Here is a 22,307-nt window from a genome sequence, read left to right as displayed (position 1 = left end):
ATGGAGGTTCCCAGGCTAGGCGTCTCATCGGAGCTGTTGCTGCCGGCCTATACCAGAGCCACAGCAACACCAGACCCGAGTCGCATCTGCAACCTACACCACAGCTTAACCCACTGAGCAAGGCCAGGGATCGAACCTGCAACCTCATGGTTCCTAATCGGATTCATTTCTGCTGCGCCACAAAGGGAACTCCTAAGCGAAAACTTAAAAATGTTTTTTTTCTTCTTATGGCAGCACCTGTGGCATAATGGAAGTTCCCCAGGCTAGGGGTTGAATTAGAGCTGCAGCTGCAGCCACAGCAACACCTGGTCGGAGCCACACCTGTAACCTCTGCTATAGCTTGTGATGCGACACCAGATCCTTAACCCACTGAGCAAGGCCAGGGACTGAAGCTGCATCTTCACGGACACTATGTGAGGTTCTTAACCCGCTGAGCCACAATGGGAACTCCCCTGGTCAAAACTTCTTGCTCCTGGGTCCTATAATCTCCGAGACTGTGACCTGTTTTCAATAAAGACGATCTCCAATCAGTTACCACCTTCCACACTGGCACTATAAATGGCGTGATACTGCGGGGATGGATTTTCCAAAACCTCATCCTTCTCTCAGGTAACACATCTGCACTTCAACACTACAGCAAAGAGCTTTCCAAAGCACTACATTTTCGAATTTCTGGGCTGGAAGTAAGCAAAATTCAGGTGCGGGATTGGGGGGGGGGGTTGATTTGCAAAGACTACAATTTGACAAGCTGCTACCTACTCCCCACATCCTTTCAGCTGCGAGGTTCTGCTACAACAAAACAGACCAGACAATGAGCACACAAGCCATATTAAAACAATAATTAACACAGGAAAGAGAACAGTGACAACTGCTTAGCAGAAGAGAATAAAGGACAGGTCTGTCATCTGTGGAGCTTAAAAAGGATGAGCCCTGGGTGTGAATGAAAGGTGAGTTCCGATGCAATCGAGGTCCTTTAGTGACTTATTAAAACCCTCGCTTGCAAATTTTTGTTTCCTGAGACACAAAGGGCAGGATGTACAAGGTTCTCTTACACAAGGGGAACCTGGCAGAGCTCTCAGCAGACCATCCACGGCTCCAGAGTAAGCAGAGTCAGAGTGAGAACCCTGCCTTAGGGCAGCCTCTTGCCCCACTCCCCCCAAAAGTCCTAAAACTCATTTCACAACCAAGCCCACCCTTGAGGGATTTCAGGGACGTTGTTACTGCAGTAACAGCAGCAGCAGGGAGCTTACGGATATGAAAAGGTCCAGATTCCCACTCTCGGATCCCAAGCATCTTTGGCAAACGCACCACCAAGTCTCATCTTTACACTGTCTTCCCTCGACTCCTATTAAAGGGGAAAGGGTACCCAGATAGCAAACTACATTAAACTCAGCATCCTTGAAACTATTAACTTGCATTCACACAGGTGAACCTGTCACTAATCTGTGTTTTAAACAAGTGCGAGCATTCATATTATTTTTTGAAATATAACCCATTCAAAGAGTTTAAACAACAGATGTGTCATGGGTTGAACTGCATCCCTCCAAAGTCTTACGCTGAAGCCTTAACTCCCCAGGGCCTCAGAATCTGACTGCATTTGGAGAAAGGGCCTTTAAAGAGATGGTTACAGGAGCTCCCATGTGGCTCAGTGGGTTAAGGCCCTGACATAATCTCCATAAGAAGGCAGGTTCAATCCCTGGCTTTGTTTAGTGAGCTAAGGATCCAGCATTGCCACAAGCTGCAGTAGAGGTCACAGATGTGGCTTGGATCTGGTGTTGCTGTGGCTTAGGCCTCAGCTGCAGCTCCTCTTAGACCTGCGAACTGAAGTTTGGTACCTGCTCTCAGCCTCTACACGGATTAAATCATGAGCCACTGCAGCTGCCGACCCGAAGCACCCCCTGAGCAGAGCTCAGGGTGGAGGCCAGGAGTGAAGCACTCTGCGTGCTGGGAAAGCGGGAGGAACAGGTCTTTGGAGAGTCAGATATTTTTTAAAGAGGATTTTATGTGCCCAATTCTTGTATCTCCTCCTATCTAGAAAAACACTGAAATCCTTCATGGTAAGATAATGTCTGCTCCTTGTGACTGGCTAGAACCATCAGGAGACCAGCAACACACTTTTGTGAAGTGTGTGCCTGGCTGCAGGCACCTCCGCCTCCCCTTTATCATATCCTGATATTCCCTCTTTTCCTCTTCGGAGGTATTTCAGGGCTATCTGAACTACTGCTGCCTGGTCTGTAGTTAAGGATAAAACAAAGAATGTCATGGTCAGCTCATCCGTGAGAGCTGGTGAGTCCTGCAGGCTGGGAAAACTCAGGCTACTGGCCCTGATAGCAGATGTGCACATCAAAGGAATGGTTTCAGTGAGCCCAGGTCTCTTTTGTTCCTGCTACCTGTCCTTTGTTGCAAAAACTCCTATATATTCTAGCTGCTCCCTGGCCTCCTGGGAGCAGTTTCTCAGGGTTACCTGAGATGCTGTCTCCTGGGGTTAATTCCTAATTTCGCCCCAAGTAAAACTTAACTCTCCACTTTCAGGCTGGGTATTTTTTTTAGGTTGGCAGCCTCTAGCCCGGGAAGTTCCATATGCCATGGGTGCAGACCTAAAAAGAGAGAGAGAAGAAAAAAAAAAAAAAAAATGGGTTACGGTTAAATGAGGTCGTGGAGTTCCCATCGTGGCTCAGTGGTTAAAAAACCCAACTAGCAACTGGGAGGATGTGGGTTTGATCCCTGGCCTCGCTCAGTGGGTTAAGGATCTGGTGTTGTGATGTAGGTTTGCAGGTCGCAGATGTGGCTTGGATCCCACACTGCTGTGGCTGTGGTATAGGCCAGCGGCTACAGCTCCGATTGGCCCCCTAGGCTGGGAACCTCCATATGCCATGGGTACAGCCCTAAAAGACAAAAAGACAGAAAATAAATAAATTAAAAATAAATAAATATATAAATGAGGTCATGAACGTGGACCCTAATCCAGTAGGGTGTCCTTAGAAGAAGAGATTCAGACACAAACAGAAGGAAGACCACGTGAGGACACGGGACAAAGACGGTCACCTGCAAGCCAAGGAGAGAAGCCTCAGGACAAAGAACCCTGTGGACATCTTGATCTGGGACTTCTAGCCTCTTGACCTGTAATAAATTTCTGAAAATAAATATTGAAAATGAATTTCTTTTGTGTAAGCCACCCAGCCCCTGGTACTTTGCTACGGCAGCCCAGGCAAACTAACACAGATGGAGTTCCATCATTTTTAATTCCTTTTTTTTTAATTGCATAACTAATGGCTTTAAAAAAAAAAAAAAAAGAAATCTCAAAATACATTAAGTCAGGGATTTTTGGCACTGCCTTAAAAGTGTTGAAATTACCAAAGCAGGGAACAGACGGCATCACTAATGCCACTTGTGTCCACGGGCAGATGGGTATCATGACAGTAAAAGTGTCGGCTGGGGTGTGTGGAAGGGTAACACACCCAGGAGAGTGACAGGGTTTTAGAGAAGACACCTGTGGTCTGTTTGATCTTCAAGATCCTCAGGTTAATCTTCCTAATAAACTCGGTGGAGTTTTCTGTTTGCCCCATTTCTCTGCGGGAACCACCCTTTCTCCTCTCCCCAAGCAATCCAAATAGGATGGATTCCACCTCCCCCGGCCCTGCCAACCAGACCACGACCAGGACTGCCACAAGTCGACTGGGAAAAAGATACTCTCCTTCAGCTGCCATCCTGAAATGGGTACCATCCCACAGGGACACTCTGCCAACACTGAAGAGAGCCAAGAGACAGAGCAAGCATTTCACAATGAAGTTTGAGATCCTGGATCCAGCAGTGCCTGAAGCTGCATTTTCCCCCAGTTACTGAAGTAGATCAAGTCCATTTCTTTTTCCATTAAAGGCAGTGTGAACTGGGTTTCTACCACGTATGTCTGAAACATTTCCTGCTGAGCCCACTGAGGCACTCTGGCATACAAGATCACATGTCTAGCTATATGTCTAAAAATGTTATCAAAATTTAAAGTATGTTTACATTTTAGTGAAATCCCCTATAATGTCAAGAGGGCTTAATCAGGAGTGCAATGAAGGAGCGTGAGCAGCCATTAATGCTGCTGAAATTCTATGAAAAAATCAGTTTGCTGTATAAGGGTCTGTGACAGAGAACAACTTCAGAATTGTCCACTCTGTACTGCAGTATCTTAGGGGGAAGTCTAATACAGTGATCTTCGAGCTTTCTGCAAATTCTGAAAATCTGAAAACCTTGCCTATGTTTAGGCTGACCTCTAAAGCTTTCATTACAAACTACCTTCTAAGAAGAGAACTTCCAGCATACTGTAAACGTGCGTATTTTAAAATAAAACTCCCACATCACATTTTGTACACAGAATCTAACACTCTGATACCCGTCGTTCCCTTTCAAAATTCAAAAGCACGTTATTTTTTAAGATCTAAAAATTTTACATGATTCCTTAGCATGAGCCAGCCACCCGACGGCCCAGTCTCTGGCACCAGGTTTAAATAGGGTAAAAAAGACGTGGAAAGGGGCAGCCTTGGGGGGAGGGGAGGACTGGGGGGTTTGGCATTGGTGCATGCGCACTGAAGTACATGCAATGACTGGCCAACAGGGACCTGCAGTACAGCACAGGGAACCCTACCCAGTATTCCATGATGGCCTATATGGAAAAAGAATCTGAAAAAGAATGGATGTGTGTGTATGTACGATTGAATCACTTTGTTGTACAGCAGAAATTATCGCAACATTGTAAATCAACTCGACTTCAATGAAATTTAAAAGGAGAGGGAGGGGTACAGTCTTACAGACGTACCTGGACTAAGAGGGTTCCCACACGCCAATTTCAAGTACTTTGTTTAGTGCCCCTTAAGGGGTTTTAGATGCAGAGCAATGCACTTGAGTTAGATCGGCGTTGGGCGAGAGCTGTGCCTTTATAAAATGGGGACAGAAGACTCTGACAAGGGAGATGGAAGAAACAAACCACCTGGCAGAGGTGGTTTCAGTGCAGTCAGCTTCAAGAAAGGGTCCCTACGTGGGGTGGAAAATCTGGACACTGATTCCTCTAAAACCCTCCACACCTGCAACACTCCGTGAATGTGTGCGTGTAACCCCTGCAGGGTGTTTATTCCAGGGTCTGGACACCCAGGCTAGTGGATCACGGGACAGACACGAAGAGGAAATATTCTAGAGACTGACCTGGGCCCCCGTCTCTGACTGCACCACGTGGGCAAATAACCTCTACGCACCCCGATAACCTCTACACACCCCAATAACCTCTATGCACCCCAGTTTCCTCACCTGGAAAATGAAACTGTGCAGCTCGGAGGATTGTCGGGAGGAGCAGAAGGCCCCGTACGGGTCAAGCACTTCTCCTAAGTGCACAGGAAGCAACGCATAGGAGTTCCCATCGTGGCTCCGCGGTAATGAACCTGACTAGAATCCATGAGGACACGGGTTCGATCCCCGGCCTCACTCAGGGAGGTAAGGATCCGGCTTGGCTGTGAGCTGTGGCGTAGTCTGCAGGCGTGGCTTGGATCTGGCATTGCTGTGGCTGTGGGTGCAGCTCCGATGAGTCCCCTAGCCTGCGAACTTCGCATACTATGGGTATGGCCCTAAAAAGACAAAGGAGGAAAAAAGAAGAAAAAAAAAAAAGGCAGCAACAGATAAACGGGAATGATGGCTGGTAACAGCCATCATTGCTGTTACTACTATTTTTATTTTTTTATTATAGTTGATTTACAACACACTGTCAGTTTCTGCGGTACAGCAAAGTAACCCAGTCGTGCATATATAGTCATTCTTTTTTTCATATTATCTTCTATCATGTTCTATCACAAGGGATTAGATAGCGTTCCCCGTGTGATACAGCAGGACCTCATTGCTTATCCATTCTCAACGCAACATTACTATTATTTTAAATAATGCTCACAACTTGTTAAGAGTCCCCTCCTGTGCCCTTCATTAGCTCTGATCCCCCTGACCTGTCAGAGCCTGAACCCCCAGTTTGAGTAGGTAGCAAGGTGGACCAAAAGCTTGTGGAAAATGGCCCCAGGGATTAATGGACAAGTATCTCCCTTAGCTTCAGGGTTTCTTTGAATGAGAGGCCTCTAGCCGGGGCTGAACAGAGAAAGTCAATGGCCCCCGCCATCCCGGGGAGCTGTCTGTTTTCTTATTTTACTAAGCACAGCCACCAGAAGGGGGAGAGGAATGAATAACCATGCAGAGGCTCTACATAACAGCAACAAGTACCATAGTGAATACGTACGGCGTGCTTTCTGTGTACCAGCTCCCGTCCTAAGCATTCCACACACATTAGCAGATATAATGAGCTCCAGGATGCTGTTTCAAAAGGAGTTATGGAGAAATGCAAGCAGAAGGGAAAGGAAAGAAGAAAGGCACAATGTACTAGCTAGAGAAAGCATCCCCTGGTGTGGATCAGGTCAGACGGCCACTGGAAAAGCAGCAGGGCTTCCCGAACCCAGTAACCAGCCCCCATGCCAAGCACACGTTCATAAAGCACTGCCGGTGCCTGGGTCACAGGAACCGTCTGATCAGCCCAGGGTGCATCTATCACTCCTCTGTGATTCTCTAAGCAAACCCATTCATGCAGCACCAACGCCTGGCTGACAAGGGCAGTATAATAAAAACCCAAATGGACCTCACGAATACTAGAGGCAAAAATAAATATTCCAGCATCAACATGTGCTCATCCATCGAAGAGTCTCTGGGCACTGGTGCTGAGCTTCTGTATAAATTCATCCGGTCCTCCCCGCCACTCCCCGTCACTCTCTGATCATTTCCCCATCAATTGTAACCACGATTCTGCCACTGGTTCTCCAGGAATATGGAATGGTATTAAGGCCAGTAAATAGACACCACGGTCAAAGCCTCTATCCGCATCTAGGGACCAACGTCGTGGCCAGAAAAAATAAAACACTTGAGAGTAAGGCCTTCAATCAAACACTTGAAGAAAAGGTATGTTTCCGATTATCTGACGATGATTCCATCAAGGGTTTAAAAAAAAGCCTAAGAGGAGAGGAATGAGGATGCTGAAGATCTGAGAAAATGGCAAAAGCAGAGAAACGCAGCAAGAAAACAGCAGGAAAGACCACAAATAGCAAAGGAACTGGGGGGGGTGGGGGGTGGGTAGTTGAGATGACAGAGACCAAGAGAAGGGGAGTGACAAGGCACCAAAGGCCCTTCAAACTCTCCCCGTCCCCTTGACCAGCCAGCCTCAAGGGCTTGTGGGAAGACATTTCTCATCTGGAGAAATGGTAAGAGCCCTTTCTCCACCTCCACCACCTCCACCTCCATGTCCAACACCTCCGATTCCTCCACCTCCACCTCCAGGACACTTCCACCTCCTCATCTTCACCTTCACTCCCACCACCTCCATCACCTCTGTCTCCACCTCCACCTTCTCCATTCCTACCTCTTCCACCTCCACCTCTTCCAATGCCATCTCCTCCACCTTCACCTCCACTTTTACCACCTCCACCTCCTCCACCTTCACCTCCACTTTTACCACCTCCACCTCCATCTCCTCCACCTCCACCACCTCAACTTCCACCACCCCCAGCTCCACTTCCACCACCACCTCCTCCTCTACCTCCTCCACCTCTGTGACTTCTACCTCTTCTACCTCCACTTCTACCTCCACCACCTCCACCACCTCCACCTCGACATTGACCTCCATCTCCTCCACCACCACCTCCAACTCCTCCACTTCTCTCTCCTCCACCTTCACCTCCATCTCCACCTCCACCACCTCCAACTCCTCCATCTCCTCTATCACCTCTGTCTCCTCCACCTACACCACATTCACTGAAGGCATCACATGGGCCCCAGGGATGGCCCACTGCCATCTGATCGCTGGCACAGGGGCGTGTATTCTTCAGAGTCGGAATGCCTTGGGAAGCTAACTCCTATCCCCCCATGTACCCCTGCGGTATAGCATAATATTCGAGGTTCAGAAAGAAAGGGTTACATGATGCCTAGACCACAAATCCAGTGAAATCCAAAATCACCACCAGCACCACCACTTACTAGGTAGATAGCATGGTTCGGGCATACGGCACACTGCTGATGATTCCCCAGAGCCATCAGACGCAGTCTTTCCTGAAGGGCTCCCACACCCTGGCAAGTCAGCCTGCTGGAGACGCAGGGAACATGGCACAGAAAAGGCATCTGCAGAAGCCAGTCCAAGGACAGATGTGGTTCAGCAGCCAGCATCAAGGAAAGCTTGAAGGAAGAACCACCCAAGCTGGGTTTTGAAGGAAAAATAGAAGTGTCCCAAGCAGATAAAGAGGGAAAGAGCTTATCAAGCAGAAGGAGAGGTATGCGCACAGCATGGCAGGTTTGGGGGGGAAATAAGCAGTAAGGACGAAAAATAATGAGTTGAGGATTGGTGAGGCATGACACGGGGGTGGCAGTTGGGGGGAGGGTGCGGAGCAAGAGAAGATGAGGCGGCAGAGAAAGGCAGGAACCAGTTCACAACAAGCTTTGTGTGTCCTGATAAGAACACTGGATGTTTTCCAGTGGCTGATAGTGAGTCAGTGAGGGTAAGCACACAGAACATGCTAGAAAAAGCCCTCGTTCTTTAAAGATTAAAAATAGAAACTCTCTATCTATAAGGAACGGGCTGCTCCTATATGAAAAATTCTCGTATCCAGAATGGCTTACTCCCCAGTCCTGAAAAGCCTGCCCTGTCATCTCCCGACAAAGCCAAAGCTCTCCTCGGGCACAGACTGGGCACCAGTCACAGGAAGCATGACCAGGCTTCACTTTTAAGGTGGATCCTGAGCCCAGGTGTCAGGGCTCCAAGGACTCCGCACTCAGCCATCCCCAGGGGCTTGAGGAACCACTCGTGAGGAAAAGAAGAATTTTCCACATTACACTCTTACTGGGTGTCATCCAAGACTAGGAAAAGGGTTGGTCTATTACGCTGGGCTTATGTGAACAAACCCCCAATAAAAAAAAGGCTCCGAGAGGCTCTCTTCGCCCAAGCCCCAGCCCCAGCCAAGCCCAGGGAGAAAGTGCCATTCTAGGAACCGCTGCTACTGTCACAAACGGACGTTATTCCCACGAGGCCACTTTCCAGTGGGTGACGAAAACCCCCTCAGACTTCAATCCCAATGGTGGGGGTCGGAGAGAAGTTCAGACGCTTCCGTCGGCTTCCATCTCCCCTGCAGCAACTCCAGCCCCGTGGCCTTTAAAGAACTTCATATACAAGCTACTACAAAAGGCTGTTCAGTGACCTCCTTCCCAGCTTCAGTTCTGCCCACTCCAGTGTGGCCCCAATCCTGCCACTAGGCTCGTCTTTCTAAAACAGAACTTGGACCACAACATCTTCCCAATCCAAAGTCCCCCTGCCTTCCAAAAGCCCACGGCCCCAGCCTAGCTTGCCAGCTTCATCCCCGACTCCTTGCTAACGGAAAACCCAAGCTGGCCCACTTGGTGACCCCAAAACACATATGCCTCTGATTTCCCATCAACTCCCGGCTCCCAAAACCCACAGCTACCCATTGCACTGCCACACCGTTCCTATGCTGGCTCCCAACTTTGTTCCTTTGAATTCTCTATTGTTTAACTTGTTCCACATTTTCTTTCCCTATCTCTCCAACTACATTGCTTGCGGGCAGGAATGGAAGGGAAGGCTTTGGCTTTAATTTAAGCCATGTTTATTGAAGGATTCCTAAATTTGAGGAGTAGAGCCAGATAGGAGTAAGCCTGTCACAGTTCTTCAAGGCGGTGACACACAAGGGAGGGGGTAGGAAAAGTGCAGAGATGTTGACTATGCCAAGGAGAAGAGGAAGCGTGGCCTTGGGGTGTTTTAGGGAGTGCCCCCCCCCATTCCTCTCATTTCCTGTTCACTAAGATCCACATCCAGGAGTTCCCGTCGTGGCGCAGTGGTTAACGAATCCGACTAGGAACCATGAGGTTGCGGGTTCGGTCCCTGCCCTTGCTCAGTGGGTTAACGATCCGGCGTTGCCGTGAGCTGTGATGTAGGTTACAGACGCGGCTCGGATCCCGCGTTGCTGTGGCTCTGGTGTAGGCCGGCGGCTACAGCTCCGATTGGACCCCTAGCCTGGGAACCTCCACATGCCGCGGGAGCGGCCCAAAGAAATAGCAAAAAGACAAAAAAAAAAAAAAAAAAGATCCACATCCAGTGCCTCCCCTTCTCTGATGTCCTTAAGGTTTATAGTACCCAAGACACTGCCCACTGCCCTCCATCCACCAAGACAAGATAACCAGATGATGCGGGCAGGTGAACACTTCACCTCCTGGTGCCTGACGTCAAGCTGCAACCTCACAGCGCGGAAGGTACTTGATTGTTGGCTGAGGAATGAATGAATGCTGGCTTGGAAGATGCTGACTTGAGTAAAGGCCATGCCATCAGGCAGACAGAGCCCTGGGGGCAGGAAAGGGACACTCTAACTAAAGGCAACGTCAGGGACAGCAGATGGAGGCATCAGAACGGTGTTGAGTCGAGTCCTGGCCCTATGTTTCATGACTGTGTGACCTGGGCGAGCCTCAGCTTCCGCATCCAGAAAATGGGAGAATCAGACCACCCACCCCACAGAGTTGCCCTAAGGAGGACATGACATGAGGTGATCAAGTGGAAGAGCGCCTGGCACAAAAGCAGAGCTCAAAGAACGTGCTTTGGCACACACAGTGGAGTGTGCAGGCAGGAAGCGAAGGTGGCAGAGGACAGACACCCAGAAGGCACAGGGTGTGTGAAGGCGGAGCCACAGGCTCCAGGGGGTCAGGAAGTTGTGGCTCTGGTCCTGCCTCCCCGCCAGATAATTCGCTTTACCTCCCCGGCCTCAGTTTCCACAGCTGTGAAATGAAGGTCGAGCAGGCTTAAAGGTCTCCTGCAGCCCAGGCATCTCAACATCGCAGCTCTGCCTTCCAGGGAGGAGGCATCAGTGAGCACTGAAATGATACTGCAAAGCCCAGGTGGGAGGGGCGGGCACAGCAACAGAGAAAGAGAGCAGAGAAGCCGGCAAGAGGGCAGGGGTGATTCTTCCTACTGGAGGTGCGTCCACTTCACCCTCCAAAAAGTGTAGGTGACCCTTGGCACCAGCCACGTGCAAGCGCCCCCCCCCCCCAGTCATCACCAGCGCCACAAAGCATCATCCACCATCCATCCTAAGGCGAGCGGCATTCAACGTGCTTTTCAAGGCACTTTCAAGGCAACCTGCCATGAACGTGTGAACGAGCGTTAGAGCCTGCTCACGCCTCCCCTGCCAGATCCGTCAAAATCCCTCCAAACTCCGAGGAAAGGAAATACACGCCGCATTCCACTAGTGGACTTTCCTTGCCCTTCTACAAAGCCGGCAATGTCTGAACCACAACAATGATCCCTAAGAGAATTCATTTCGCTGATCAGAACTGTCCAGAACTGTCCTTCACATTTTTAAAATAACAGCTTTCAGAAGTGGCCCGAAGGAGTCCACAGTCTGTGAGTCTACCCGTATCCATGCACCTCTCCCTCCCCGTCTCCCGACCCTGGAGCTGGAAATCCTGGAAACACAACCCGATCTTCACGCAGAAAGCTACTCCTTCCATGTGGACACAACCACTGATACAGTGCAGACCTACTAAGCGCCAGGCACGACGCCCGGAGGTGAGAAAAGCCCCAGCCCACTTATCACTCTGTGTCTCTCTTGGCTCCTGAAGCAACCACGAAATACCATTCCCGGATGAGAGCTGACATCGGTCAAAGAGGCTGGTACCCAGTGCTGGCAGATGAAGGATCTGCACGATTGTTCTGGAAATCAAAGGGGGGAGGGGACAGTTCCCGGTTAGCCACCAAAATCCATACCTTAATAATATCACGCATGTGTTTAATGCATCAAGATCATCCCTAACCACAGAAAAACACTGAGGAGTCCATAATTCGCTACTGAATTTAAATTAAAAAAAAAGAGGAAGAATGAAATCTCCCACACGCCCATCTTGGGCTTGTAAAACCTCCTAAATTCGAAGGCTACGGTGGAGAGCTGGGAAGACAGGCAAGTCCCTTCTTCCCGGCTGCCCGGGCACTTCCAAAAAGACCATGTGAAGAACAAGCCTCGCCCAGCAGTCAGGGCTCCATGTCTGCGTCCGCTGCCCATCCAAAGCACAGCCCCAGAGTTCGACGGGAGAGGCTAAAACTATGGGTGAGACTGCACTTCCCACCCCAGTCCCAGCCTGTGATTATCCACAACTCCCGGTGGCCCCAAATTACCTCTGGAGCCTTAAACGCCTTATATGTTCTTTCATTCCTAGAACCAATTCTTTTTTGGAAACTTTCCTAAGAGATAAAGGAACCAAAAAACCCAAGAGCCCTAGATATTTCAGTGGTGGCGAAGGAAGAGCCAGTGAACGAGCACGGATTTTGGGTTTTTTTGGTTTTTTTTTTTTCAATGTCTCATGCATATCGCCTCTACTGTATACTTAGGCAGAACAAAATTAATTCCATGTCTCTGCAACTAGGAAAACTCAGAAGCCTAGACACTCTTACCTAATTTACTTTTTAAACCACTTCTAGTGCTGATATATTCTTAGAGGTAGAGTGTGAGAATGGTTAAGGAACTCAGGCTGGTGGGCAGTTAGGATCGCTATTTCCAGGAAGAACCATCCTTAAATCAGCAACCTGCCCCCACTCAAGTAAGTAAGCAAAGTTAACACTCAGTGGTCCGTGCTTGGTTACAATGTTTATGGAACACTGTCCTTCTTCCTGTGATACAGTTCAGTATGAGGCTCCTTGGCGGGTGAACCTGGTGAGCTATTTATTAAAAACACCAAAAAGGTGATATTTGAAAAGTCCTTGGTTTTCTGTAAAAGTCCTTGGTTTTCTGTAACCGGGGTGAGGTTCCCCAAAGCATCCATCGTGCTTGGGTTAATCAAATAATCTGACACGAATGTGTTCTAAAAGGAAGAACTGAAAAGATTTTTGTCTCCATGATTAGTTTCCTATTTCACAACTTTAATAAATTCTTAGGCATTCCTGGGATATGAACTATAGTAGTCTAATACTTCAAAATCAAATTCATTTTGGCCTGCACTTTGATTCTTTAAGTAACTAAAAGGTTTAATAAGCGCATTTTTTCTCTCTCAAGGGAACTTGTAACTGGTATTTAATTTTTTTTTTTTTTTTTTTTTGTCTGCACCCATGGCATATGGAGGTTCCTAGGCTAGGGGCCTAATCGGAGCTGTAGCCATTGGCCTACACCAGAGCCACAGCAGCGCAGGATCCGAGCTGCGTCTGCAACCTACATCACAGCTCATGGCAACGCCAGATCCTCAACCCACTAAGTGAGGCCAGGGATCGAACCCGCAACCTCATGGTTCCTAGTCGAATTCATTAACCACCGAGCCATGACAGGAATGCCTGATATTTAATTCTTAAAACAAATGTGAAGATGGTAGATTGAGAAACAAGACAGTTCCTAAAGGATGGACAGAAACTGTTCATGGTATTGGTAGTGTACCCTCTTCTCCTTTCTCTGCCATTTTTGTTTCTCCCTCTACAAATGGCAATTTACATAAGCAAGTTTACTTACACTTTAGTAAAAAATAAATTCACTATTCATGGGCTTTTGGAGAAAAATTTTTGGTTGTAAATCTATTTGATGTATATCTACCTTTTATCTTCTTTTTTGTTGTTGTTTTTGTTTGTTTGTCTTTTTGCCATTTCTTGGGCTGCTCCCGCGGCATATGGAGGTTCCCAGGCCAGGGGTCTCATCGGAACTGTAGCTGCCGGCCTACACCAGAGCCACAGCAATGCAGGATCCGAGCCGCGTCTGTGACCTACACTACAGCTCAAGGCAACACCGGATCCTTAACCCACGGAGCAAGGGCAGGGATCGAACCCGCAATCTCATGGATCCTAGTCAGGTTCGTTAACCACTGAGCCACGACGGGAACACCAACCTTTTATCATCTTCATTTATGTAATACAGTGTCATCAACTACAGTCTCCACACTTTGCATTAGACCTTCAGGCCGTAATCACGCAGCTCAAAGTTTGTGCCCTTTTACCAACTCTGCCTATTTTTCCTACTTTCCAATCCCCAGCTCCTGGCAATCACTTGTCTACTCTGTGTTTCTATGAGTTCAATATTTGTTTTAAATAAAATATTCCACAGGTAAGTGGGAAAAAAAATAATAAGAATCTGATGCATAATAAAGGAACGAGCTAGTAAAAAGACCCTTGCTAGGAATCCTTTTTGTAAAACAAAAATCCTTTTCTACCGTAAACAATTACTTTCCTTAAATAATTTGCTTTAAAAAAATCAAGTAACAGGGATTCCCTGTTGTGGCTCAGGAGGGTTACCAGCTCAACTAGTATCCATAAGGACGACGTGGGTTCAACCCCTGGCCTCGCTCAGTGGGTTAAGGATCCAGAGTTGCCGTGAGCTGTGGTATAGGTCATAGATGTGGCTCAGATCCTGAGTTGCCACGACTGTGTAGGCGTAGGCGGCGGCTACAACTCTGATTCCACCCATAGCCTAGGAGCTTCCATATGCCATGGGTACAGCCCTAAAAAGCAAATAAATAAAAAATAAAAAAAAATAAATAGAGTTGAAAGCCAAATTCTCCTAAACAGGGCATTCTTACACTTTGCCTCAATGTTGAACCAATAATGTGAGAAAGCCTATATTTATAATTGCGCTTATTTCAAATCTGCTCTTTCTAGTAAGTGCTAACCTCTCTACACCCAGGAGATCAACACCAGGGCAGCAAGGAACCTTCTTTCCAGCAGCACAAATCTGGAGGCATGAAATGAAGTCAGACTGCACTTTTCCTTACTTGCATGTCTACTTGATGGCTTTTTTGCATCTTTTTCTTCCAGATATCCCTTCCTTCACACTCAGCCAACAGCTCCCCTACAAAGAAACCTCCTTGGCCAAATGAGAGGGTTTCCCCCTTCCATGTTAAGATTCCAGACTTTGCAAAATCCCAAAGGGTTGACTCGGCTTTTATCTACTTAATTTGAAAACAATTACAGTTTTCGGAACTGCTTTTTATCACACAGCACTTCATCCTCAAGTCCTTCTCAAAGAATTACCTTAACATTCCCAAACCCATGGGTTTCCAAAACACATAAGGTGGCAAGAAAGCCAGCTGCTTCTGAGTGGCCTCGCATAGGACGGCAGTTCTAAAGCCATCAATAATTCTACAGACTCTAAAACCGGCACAGCAAAAACTGCAGTTTTCTTTGGCACTGCATGCTTGTAGTGTCTGACGCCTCTAGTAGAGTACACACATCTTTGAACTGGCCTGGTCTCTTTCCATTTCAGAGCTAGGAAGCCAGAAAACCTAGTCTGAGCTCTGCCACTAACTAACTTAGGCAAGCCCTTTCTCTGGGCCTCCACCTTCCTAGTTACAAGACCAAAAAAAAAAAAAAAAATCACTGAAGTAAGGAGACAGTACTTGAAACCCAGAGAGATCAAGAAGCATTTCTAGGGAGTTCCCGTTGTGGCCCAGCAGGTTATGAATCCAACTAGAATCCCTGAGGATGTGGGTTTGATCTGGCTTCATTCAGTGGGTTGAGGATCCAGCATTGCCTTGAGCTGCGGTGTAGGTTGCAGATGTGGCTTGGATCCCACATTGCTGTGGCGTAGGCTGGCAGCTGCAGCTCCAATTGAACCCCTAGTCTTGGAACTTCCATATGCTGCAGGTGCAGCCTTAAAAAGCAAAAAAATAAAATAAAATAAAGACACATTCTAAGGTTACACAGCAAGTTAGCAAAGGAAGATACAAGACTAGAACCTCCATTTCTGGATTTTACTTAAATCACCCTGCCTCCCACTCAACTCAACACAGGGAAGGATGACAGAGACCCCCCACACACACACACCCACAAGCTCACCCACAAGGTCGCCCACCTGAGTACTGCTTCTACCTTCATTGTCCTCCTGGCTCCTGTTTCTGAACAACAAAATATATTTGACCCTGGCAGTCACTGCTGCAACTGTGCTTTCCCATTCTAGCTGGTCTCCTCTGGCCCTTACAGTGTCGCCTCTTTCTCACGATATAGTTTCTCTATCCCACAAAACAGACACATAGGCATGCAGGAACCCATCCTCTGTATTATAAAACTCTTCCTTTTCCAACAGCAAAGGGACGTTGAGGCCATAGGTGAAATGATTCAAACACAAGAACCTTGCTCGAGTGCTAAATCCGGCCATAACTCTACCCAGAAGCACATCTGACAAAACAGACTGTGCTCTCACAGGAAAGCATGCGTCGTCCCCCCCCCTTCTCTATCATTTGTCAGGGAACACTGTCATTTCTCCCACTGCTGTGTAATCACATAATGAAAGCCCCAGATGTAATTCATGCACACAAGAGGGCAGACTTCTGGTTGATAAGGGACCCTTTCTTTATTTGCATGGCGCATAGTTTTGCAAAGAACAGGCAAAAGGCTAGAGGGAGAAGGATAAAGGAGCACAAAGAAAATTTCCTTTTCTGTTTTTAATAACAATGTGGGATAATCAACTGGTACTCTTGGACCGTATCCAGCAACCATGCCTGACTAGGCAGAGCATGAAACTAGGAATCCTATTAAATTATTTCCCTGCGAGCACCAAGCTTTTCTCTTCCAGAACATCCCAACTTCCAGCCGCACTGTTGACAGTTCTCCATTCACACTACATATTTTAAGGCTTCCATGCTGTTCTTTCTGCCTGGGATTCCCTCCTGTTCTACTCTCCTGGCAGAGTCAAAGCTCAGCCTTTGAACAAACCTGGATGCGAGCAGTTCTTAGCTCACAGTAATGGTCCGAGGCCTGCCTCCCCCCAAAAGGCTATAAACTAAGCTTGGACCCTCTGTGGACCCCACACAGAGCACGGCGTCTGCCACATAGTAGATGTTTGGTTCTCACTGGTTGAGTTAAAAGGAGCAAACTCTCCTAAAATATACTTAATTAAGCCTTAACTTTACTGGCTGCTGCCTACTGCTCTCTCAATGTCAATATTAGAGAGGAAACCAAGCAGCTCTCACGTCAAAGGCTCTGGAGTCAAGCAGCAAACCCTCATCAACACTGGCAGATCCTGCCAGGTGGCTAGATCGCCAAGGGGTGTCAATGGCGGGATGCCTGGAGTTCTCAGTCCCCTGGATCTTACACCCTTGACCCCCCACCCCCTGTGCGCCCTACTCTCTGAGGCTCTTTGGCTGCAAAGACACCGTCAACCTGTTCACGGACCCTAAGGAAGGCCAGGATCCCCCCTCAACTTCTTACTCAACCTCTGCCATGTGGCCTCCCTGAAATTCACAAGACTTCATTGGAGCCTTATCACTGCAGAGATCTTCTCCTGGACCAGTGTCCACAAGCGGATGCTCAACTGGCAAATGTACTGGTGTTTTCCTGTCCCACCCTCTTACGCCTTGGCTATACTGCACCTATGAGAATCAATCTACAAAGCCTTTGATAGCTGCCATAAAGCTTTATGCTGACCACTTTCCCTATCTCCCCTCCACCTACCTAAAGATGCACTATCCGTACTCACAAAGGATCACCCATGCAGCTCACAGACTCAAAATCATGCAGCTTCACAGATCCAAACACTGAGTCTAATTCTACACCCTGCGTTGGGTCTTTAAGAATCCAGCATAAGTCCTAAATCTTGGCAACATCTGCCTTTCTGTATGCCAGTATTCTGAGCTGGGTCATCTCTTCCTGGACTCTTTGGCCAAGCTCTCCTGTCTGCCCACCTCTGGAGTCAGCTTTGATAAGACTTGGCCATGGCGGGTAAGCCTGGGCAACGTGGCTTCACTCTTCAGCTGAAATAGAATTATCTTCCATTCTGCTGGAAGATACCGAGACACTAATGAGTAACACTGTTAAAAGTGCATGGACAGCATCCAAGATGAAGGTGCAACCACACTGTCAAATGTGATGCTATGTCTGCGTAAATACAAGGTATGTGCTTTTAAGGGGGTGACAGTGAGAAACTTCAAGTTTCATGGAGTCAACCTGAGAGTCCATCTGGAATGGAGGGAGGTAGCATGGTTTTATGAAGACTGCACAAGATGTGCAGCCCCAAAACCAAAGATTTTGATTACAAACCCCCAGGGAACTTAGAGTTAGCATGGTCTAATGCCCAAAGGATAGAGTCGGCCTGCAGGAGGTTCTGTCTCCCCCAGATTTATAGCCCTCGTATATTTAAGAGATTACTACTGAGTCTCTTCGGTCTCACGTTTAATACCTTACTTGTTCTGAGTTGCCCAAACGACTCTTTAAACATAAGCAGGCCCATCACTTAAGCGTTGGTACAAGCATGCTCCGGGTACCACTCAAGCATTGGTGCAAGCAGGCACCGGATACCAAAAAGCTAAGCTCCTGAGCCTTAAAGGTAAACCACAGCCTTTTGTGACAGAGGTCCTGGTGTTTTCTCCACTGGTGGTGGAATAGAAAACTAGTCCCCCCTAGTGTCCTGCCACTGTAGGTGGCGCAAGGATGGAAACAGTCTGCATTCTGTATCAGCTTTCAAGCACAGCTCCAGAACCCGGAACCAAAGGAAAAACCTTCGCCTCCTTCCCAAGAGGGAGAAGCACTCCTGAGACCTACATTGCGATGGGGACCAAAAAAAACACCCTGTCTTTTCCTTCCCAAGGTCCTTCGAGTTACGTTTTAAAAGCCAAGAGAATCTGCATTATTCCACACAAAAAAGGGAACCCACAGCTCAGCACAGTGCCTTAAGTGAAGTCAGAGGGCCCATACTTACTAGTGACTTCTGCCCACTCCAAAGCCACACCATCTTTTCCTTAGAAACCTCTCCATCCCACCAGGAAGATCTGTCTCCTTTCCGGCCGCTCTCGCCAACCCACCAAGATCTCAATCTTGATTTCTGCCTCTCTGTTCCAATTAGGTTTCTTCCCGGTATGGAATTAACAGGGCCAGGCTCGATAAATGTGTGTTGTCCTCAAGCAATTTTCACTAAAGTGCAAAGTACTCTTGAAAAATAAAAGTACACGAAGAGATGTGTGAAACCTTCCAGTTGGTTTTTTTTAATCCCGCCCGGTGAGGACTCGGCATGCCTCTGGGTAATGCATTCGTGTCACCCATTTGTGGGAGACGAGAGAAGAAAACTCACTTGCTCCTTTCCTAATTTAGAACCTTCCCTTATCTTAAGTCTATCAAAGCTGACTCCAGTGGAGGGAAGGCAGGAGAGGTGAGGAGGAAAATTAACCCGAAGTGACTGCCAGCGGGGAGTGAATAAGCATTTCGGCTTTCCACCTGTGTCAGAAAGGGGGGGCTCTGCACTGAGGGGGGGGGCTCTGCACCTGCCGCCCCTTCCCCAGCCTCCCCCCATGCTACCCCATGAAGAAAGCTGGCACTTGATCCCTCTCTTGGAGCACTTACATAAGCCCCGTGAAACTTCCTGTGACAGTCACGGAGAGTATAAGCTGCTATTTGGCTCCCTTGGGAGATCATTTTAATGGACTGACTGACAAAAGTCACAGACTCGGAATTCAGCAGAAACCTGCTCAACCGAGGTACATCAGCTCCAGGACGCAAAAAAAAAAAAAAAAAAAAAAAAATCCATCCCCATTAAACAGGGTCACCCAGGGGGGAAGGATTCGGTGCAGGAGAGACAATCTGTTCCCTCCTAAGTGACCCATTTAAAATGAGAATGTTCCAGGGAAAGCGCATAGGTTTAACAAATTACAAACAGGCAAAGGGAAGCTGGCAGGACTGAGGTGCCCTAAGAGGAAAACTGTAAAGAAGGTAATAGGCGCTGAGCAAAACAACTTATGGATGCACAAACTTTGGAGTCGATCACCCGGCCCTTCAGAAAGAATGACATTCCCAAGACTGTCTGGATCGCTCCACAGTGGTCACTCAGCACAAGCCGCTTTGTCTAAGAGGACTGACACTGGCTGGGTTTCCTCTCTACAGCTACCGCTGCCACCCAACCGCTCTGTCCAATAGAGGGACTCCAAGCTGTGGCTCTCACCCCAAATTGGCCTCGACTCGGCAACAAGGAGCAAAGAAAAGTTCTTCACAGCATCACGCCAGAGAAGGCAGGTGGGGATCCCTCAAAGGGTCAGCTCCAAAGATAGCAAGTTCCCCCAAAGCACAGGGGCTCACATCTAACAAGCTGGGGGCGGGGGGAAGGAGGGGGCCTCACCTCCTGGCATTGACGGGAACCTCCTCCTTGCTCCCGTTAACAGTCTGTGAGCCCAGGTGCAGGGCCGGCCCTGGGACCGGTCCAGGAGGACATCAGAACCTCGGCGACTCCTACCTCCAGCCTCTCCAGGGCTCCCCAGCCCCAGCGGCAGAGGGTGTGCCCTCCCTCCCTCCCTCTTCGCCAGCATCCCGAGTACAAGGGGTACCAGCCACAGGTTCCAAGAACTTATCCGGCGCCGCTCACCAGGGCATCCCCGCGGCGTCTCTCGCACCCCCCGAGGTTCCTACCTTGGCCGTGACTGCCGCCAGGCAGAGGAAGACCGCGGAAGAGCTGGGTGGCGCGGCGGCGCCGCCGCCTACGAGGCGCAGGGGTTCCGGGTCGGGGTCCCAGCTGGAGCTGCCCTAGTCCGAGCGACCGTGCCAAGTGGAGACTTCGGAGCAGCCCCCGCCTCCAAACGCGGCGGGGAGGGTCCGGGTCGCCCAAGCAGAGCACAGTCCCTTCTTCCTCTCCCTCCGGTGCTGTTGTCTGGAGCTGCTCCCTGGCCCGGGGACTCTTCCGAGAGGGGGGCTCCCCTCATGGGCAGGGGCCTGGATCCACCTCGGGCTGGGTCCGTGGAGGGGGCGCTGGGGAGAGATACGGGGCGGCCGCCGAGGCCGGCTCCACCTCTCGCGCTCCCAGCTGCTTCGATTCGCCCCTTCAGGGCAGGGCCTGCCCGCTCCCAGCCCGGCCGGGCGAGCGCGGCCGCGCCCCCAGCTTCGGGCGCCCGGGCTCCCGCGCGGCGACGGGGCAGCGGCTGTCCGGCCGGGCCGGGCACCGAGTGCGGCGGCGGAGGCGCTAAAGCCGGCCGCGGCACCCCCTCCCCCCGGGCCTGCGCCGCCCGCCTGCGGCTCCGAGCTAAGGAGGCGCTGGAGAGGGCCTCAACCCCGGCCTGGGGCGCGGGGCCGGGGGCGCAGGGCCGGGGGAGGCGCCCCGGGAAGGTCACCAGAGCGGAGGCGGGGCGCAGCGCGGTGGGTGCGGGGAACCAAGGCGGGTGGCCCCGCTGCCGCCGGGAGCGCTCGCCGGCCTCCGCCGCCGCCGCCTCGGAAACGCACCGGCTACCCCGAGCGCCAAGCACTCAGAGCTGGGCGGCCGCGGAAGCCGCCGCCGGCAGCCGGGCGCCGCTGGCCGGAGCCGGCGCGCGATCCCCGCCTCCCGCTCGCGGCCGGGCGGGGGCCGCCGGGCGGGGGCCTCCGGGGGGAGGGAAGGCGGGTGAAGCGCTCGAGTCCGGGCTCGGAGCTGGCCCCGCCGCCGCGTGCCCGGAGCGCTGGGCTCGCTCAGCAGCTGCAGTGACTGTGTGTCTGTGTCATGTCTGTGCAGCTGGGGGGGACCGCGAGCCGGGGCCGGGCTCGGGGCGGGGGCGGGGCCAACACTCGCCTCGGCGCCCGCCCCCACCCCGTGACGGCGCGGCGGGCCAATGGTAGGCGCCGCAGCGGCGCGGACCCGGCGGCCGCCCCCGCCTAGGCTCCGCCCCTCAACGAGACTCCTCCTTTCCAGTTCTTCAGCTCGCCCGCAAGCAGGCGGAAGCAACACCCGGAGCCAGGATTTGGGCCTGGGTCGGGATGAAAGGGTGCAAGCTGGGAGCTCCCCGCCCTTCTCCCCCCAGCCCCCGCCACCCCGGCCGCTCCTGGCCGCCTCCGGCTTAGCGAGCCTCGCGGAAGGAGGGGGAAGGAAAGCGGGATGGGTTTGCAGCAGCTGCTGTAGACTCTTGCAGGCTCGCCAGGCCGTACAGCCTGTCCACTCCCCCTTGTACAAAACAGCCGTCGTGGGAAGTAGGAAGTTTCCCCGCCTCCACTTCTACTCGGGTCGCCGCTTCTCTCAAAGCAAGAAGCCATCGCGCTGAAGCGCTTTGACAGCATCATTTGGGGCTGTGTATTCGAGAATCCGGTCCAAGTCTCCCTACTCTTGCGGAGAAACTTGATCTTTTGCCCCCTACTCCCCAACCTCTCACGCACACCCGATGCAGGAACAACACGCCCCCTCCCCGTTCCGATTTCTTTCTTGTTCTTTCTCTCCTGGCAGAACCACCCCGAGCGCAATATCCGATGGAATGGACCTGCCAGTCCTAAAGACGAGAGAGTGTCTTCTATAGGAAGGAGTGGGTGAAATTGGCTGGGCAAAGGGGGAGGAGGTGAGAGAGTGGCTGGAAGGAGGAAG

The 22,307-nt window shown here is 50.3% G+C and overlaps 2 protein-coding genes across 2 annotated transcripts in view; one reads left to right on the top strand and one right to left on the bottom strand.

The window, feature by feature from the left end:
• The window catches only part of LARGE1 (LARGE xylosyl- and glucuronyltransferase 1), a 604,219-nt gene extending 583,416 nt beyond the window's left edge, over positions 1 to 20,803 (bottom strand). The window contains exon 1 of the mRNA XM_047786443.1: positions 20,402 to 20,803. The gene's annotated coding sequence lies outside the window, so the exon portion shown is untranslated. The remainder of the gene's footprint in view (positions 1 to 20,401) is intronic.
• LOC125130327 (spidroin-2-like) lies at positions 17,725 to 21,993 on the top strand. Its single transcript, XM_047785705.1, has 3 exons — positions 17,725 to 17,731; positions 20,244 to 21,570; positions 21,648 to 21,993. Exons 1-3 carry the CDS (start codon positions 17,725 to 17,727, stop codon positions 21,991 to 21,993), a joined length of 1,680 nt encoding a protein of 559 aa, XP_047641661.1.
• The last annotated feature ends 314 nt before the right edge of the window (positions 21,994 to 22,307 follow it).

This window comes from Phacochoerus africanus, chromosome 7 (assembly GCF_016906955.1).
Source record: "Phacochoerus africanus isolate WHEZ1 chromosome 7, ROS_Pafr_v1, whole genome shotgun sequence".
NCBI lineage: Eukaryota > Metazoa > Chordata > Mammalia > Artiodactyla > Suidae > Phacochoerus > Phacochoerus africanus.
The sequence above is the reverse complement of the archived record's forward strand: the minus strand, read 5'-3'. Positions and strand labels throughout refer to the sequence as shown.

What these genes read in the sequence shown, in the direction of transcription:
- LOC125130327 (XM_047785705.1), top strand. An exon ending in GACGGCGCGGCGGGCCAATG is followed by an intron (nt 21,571 to 21,647) that starts GTAGGCGCCGCA and finishes CCTCCTTTCCAG; the next exon opens with TTCTTCAGCTCGCCCGCAAG.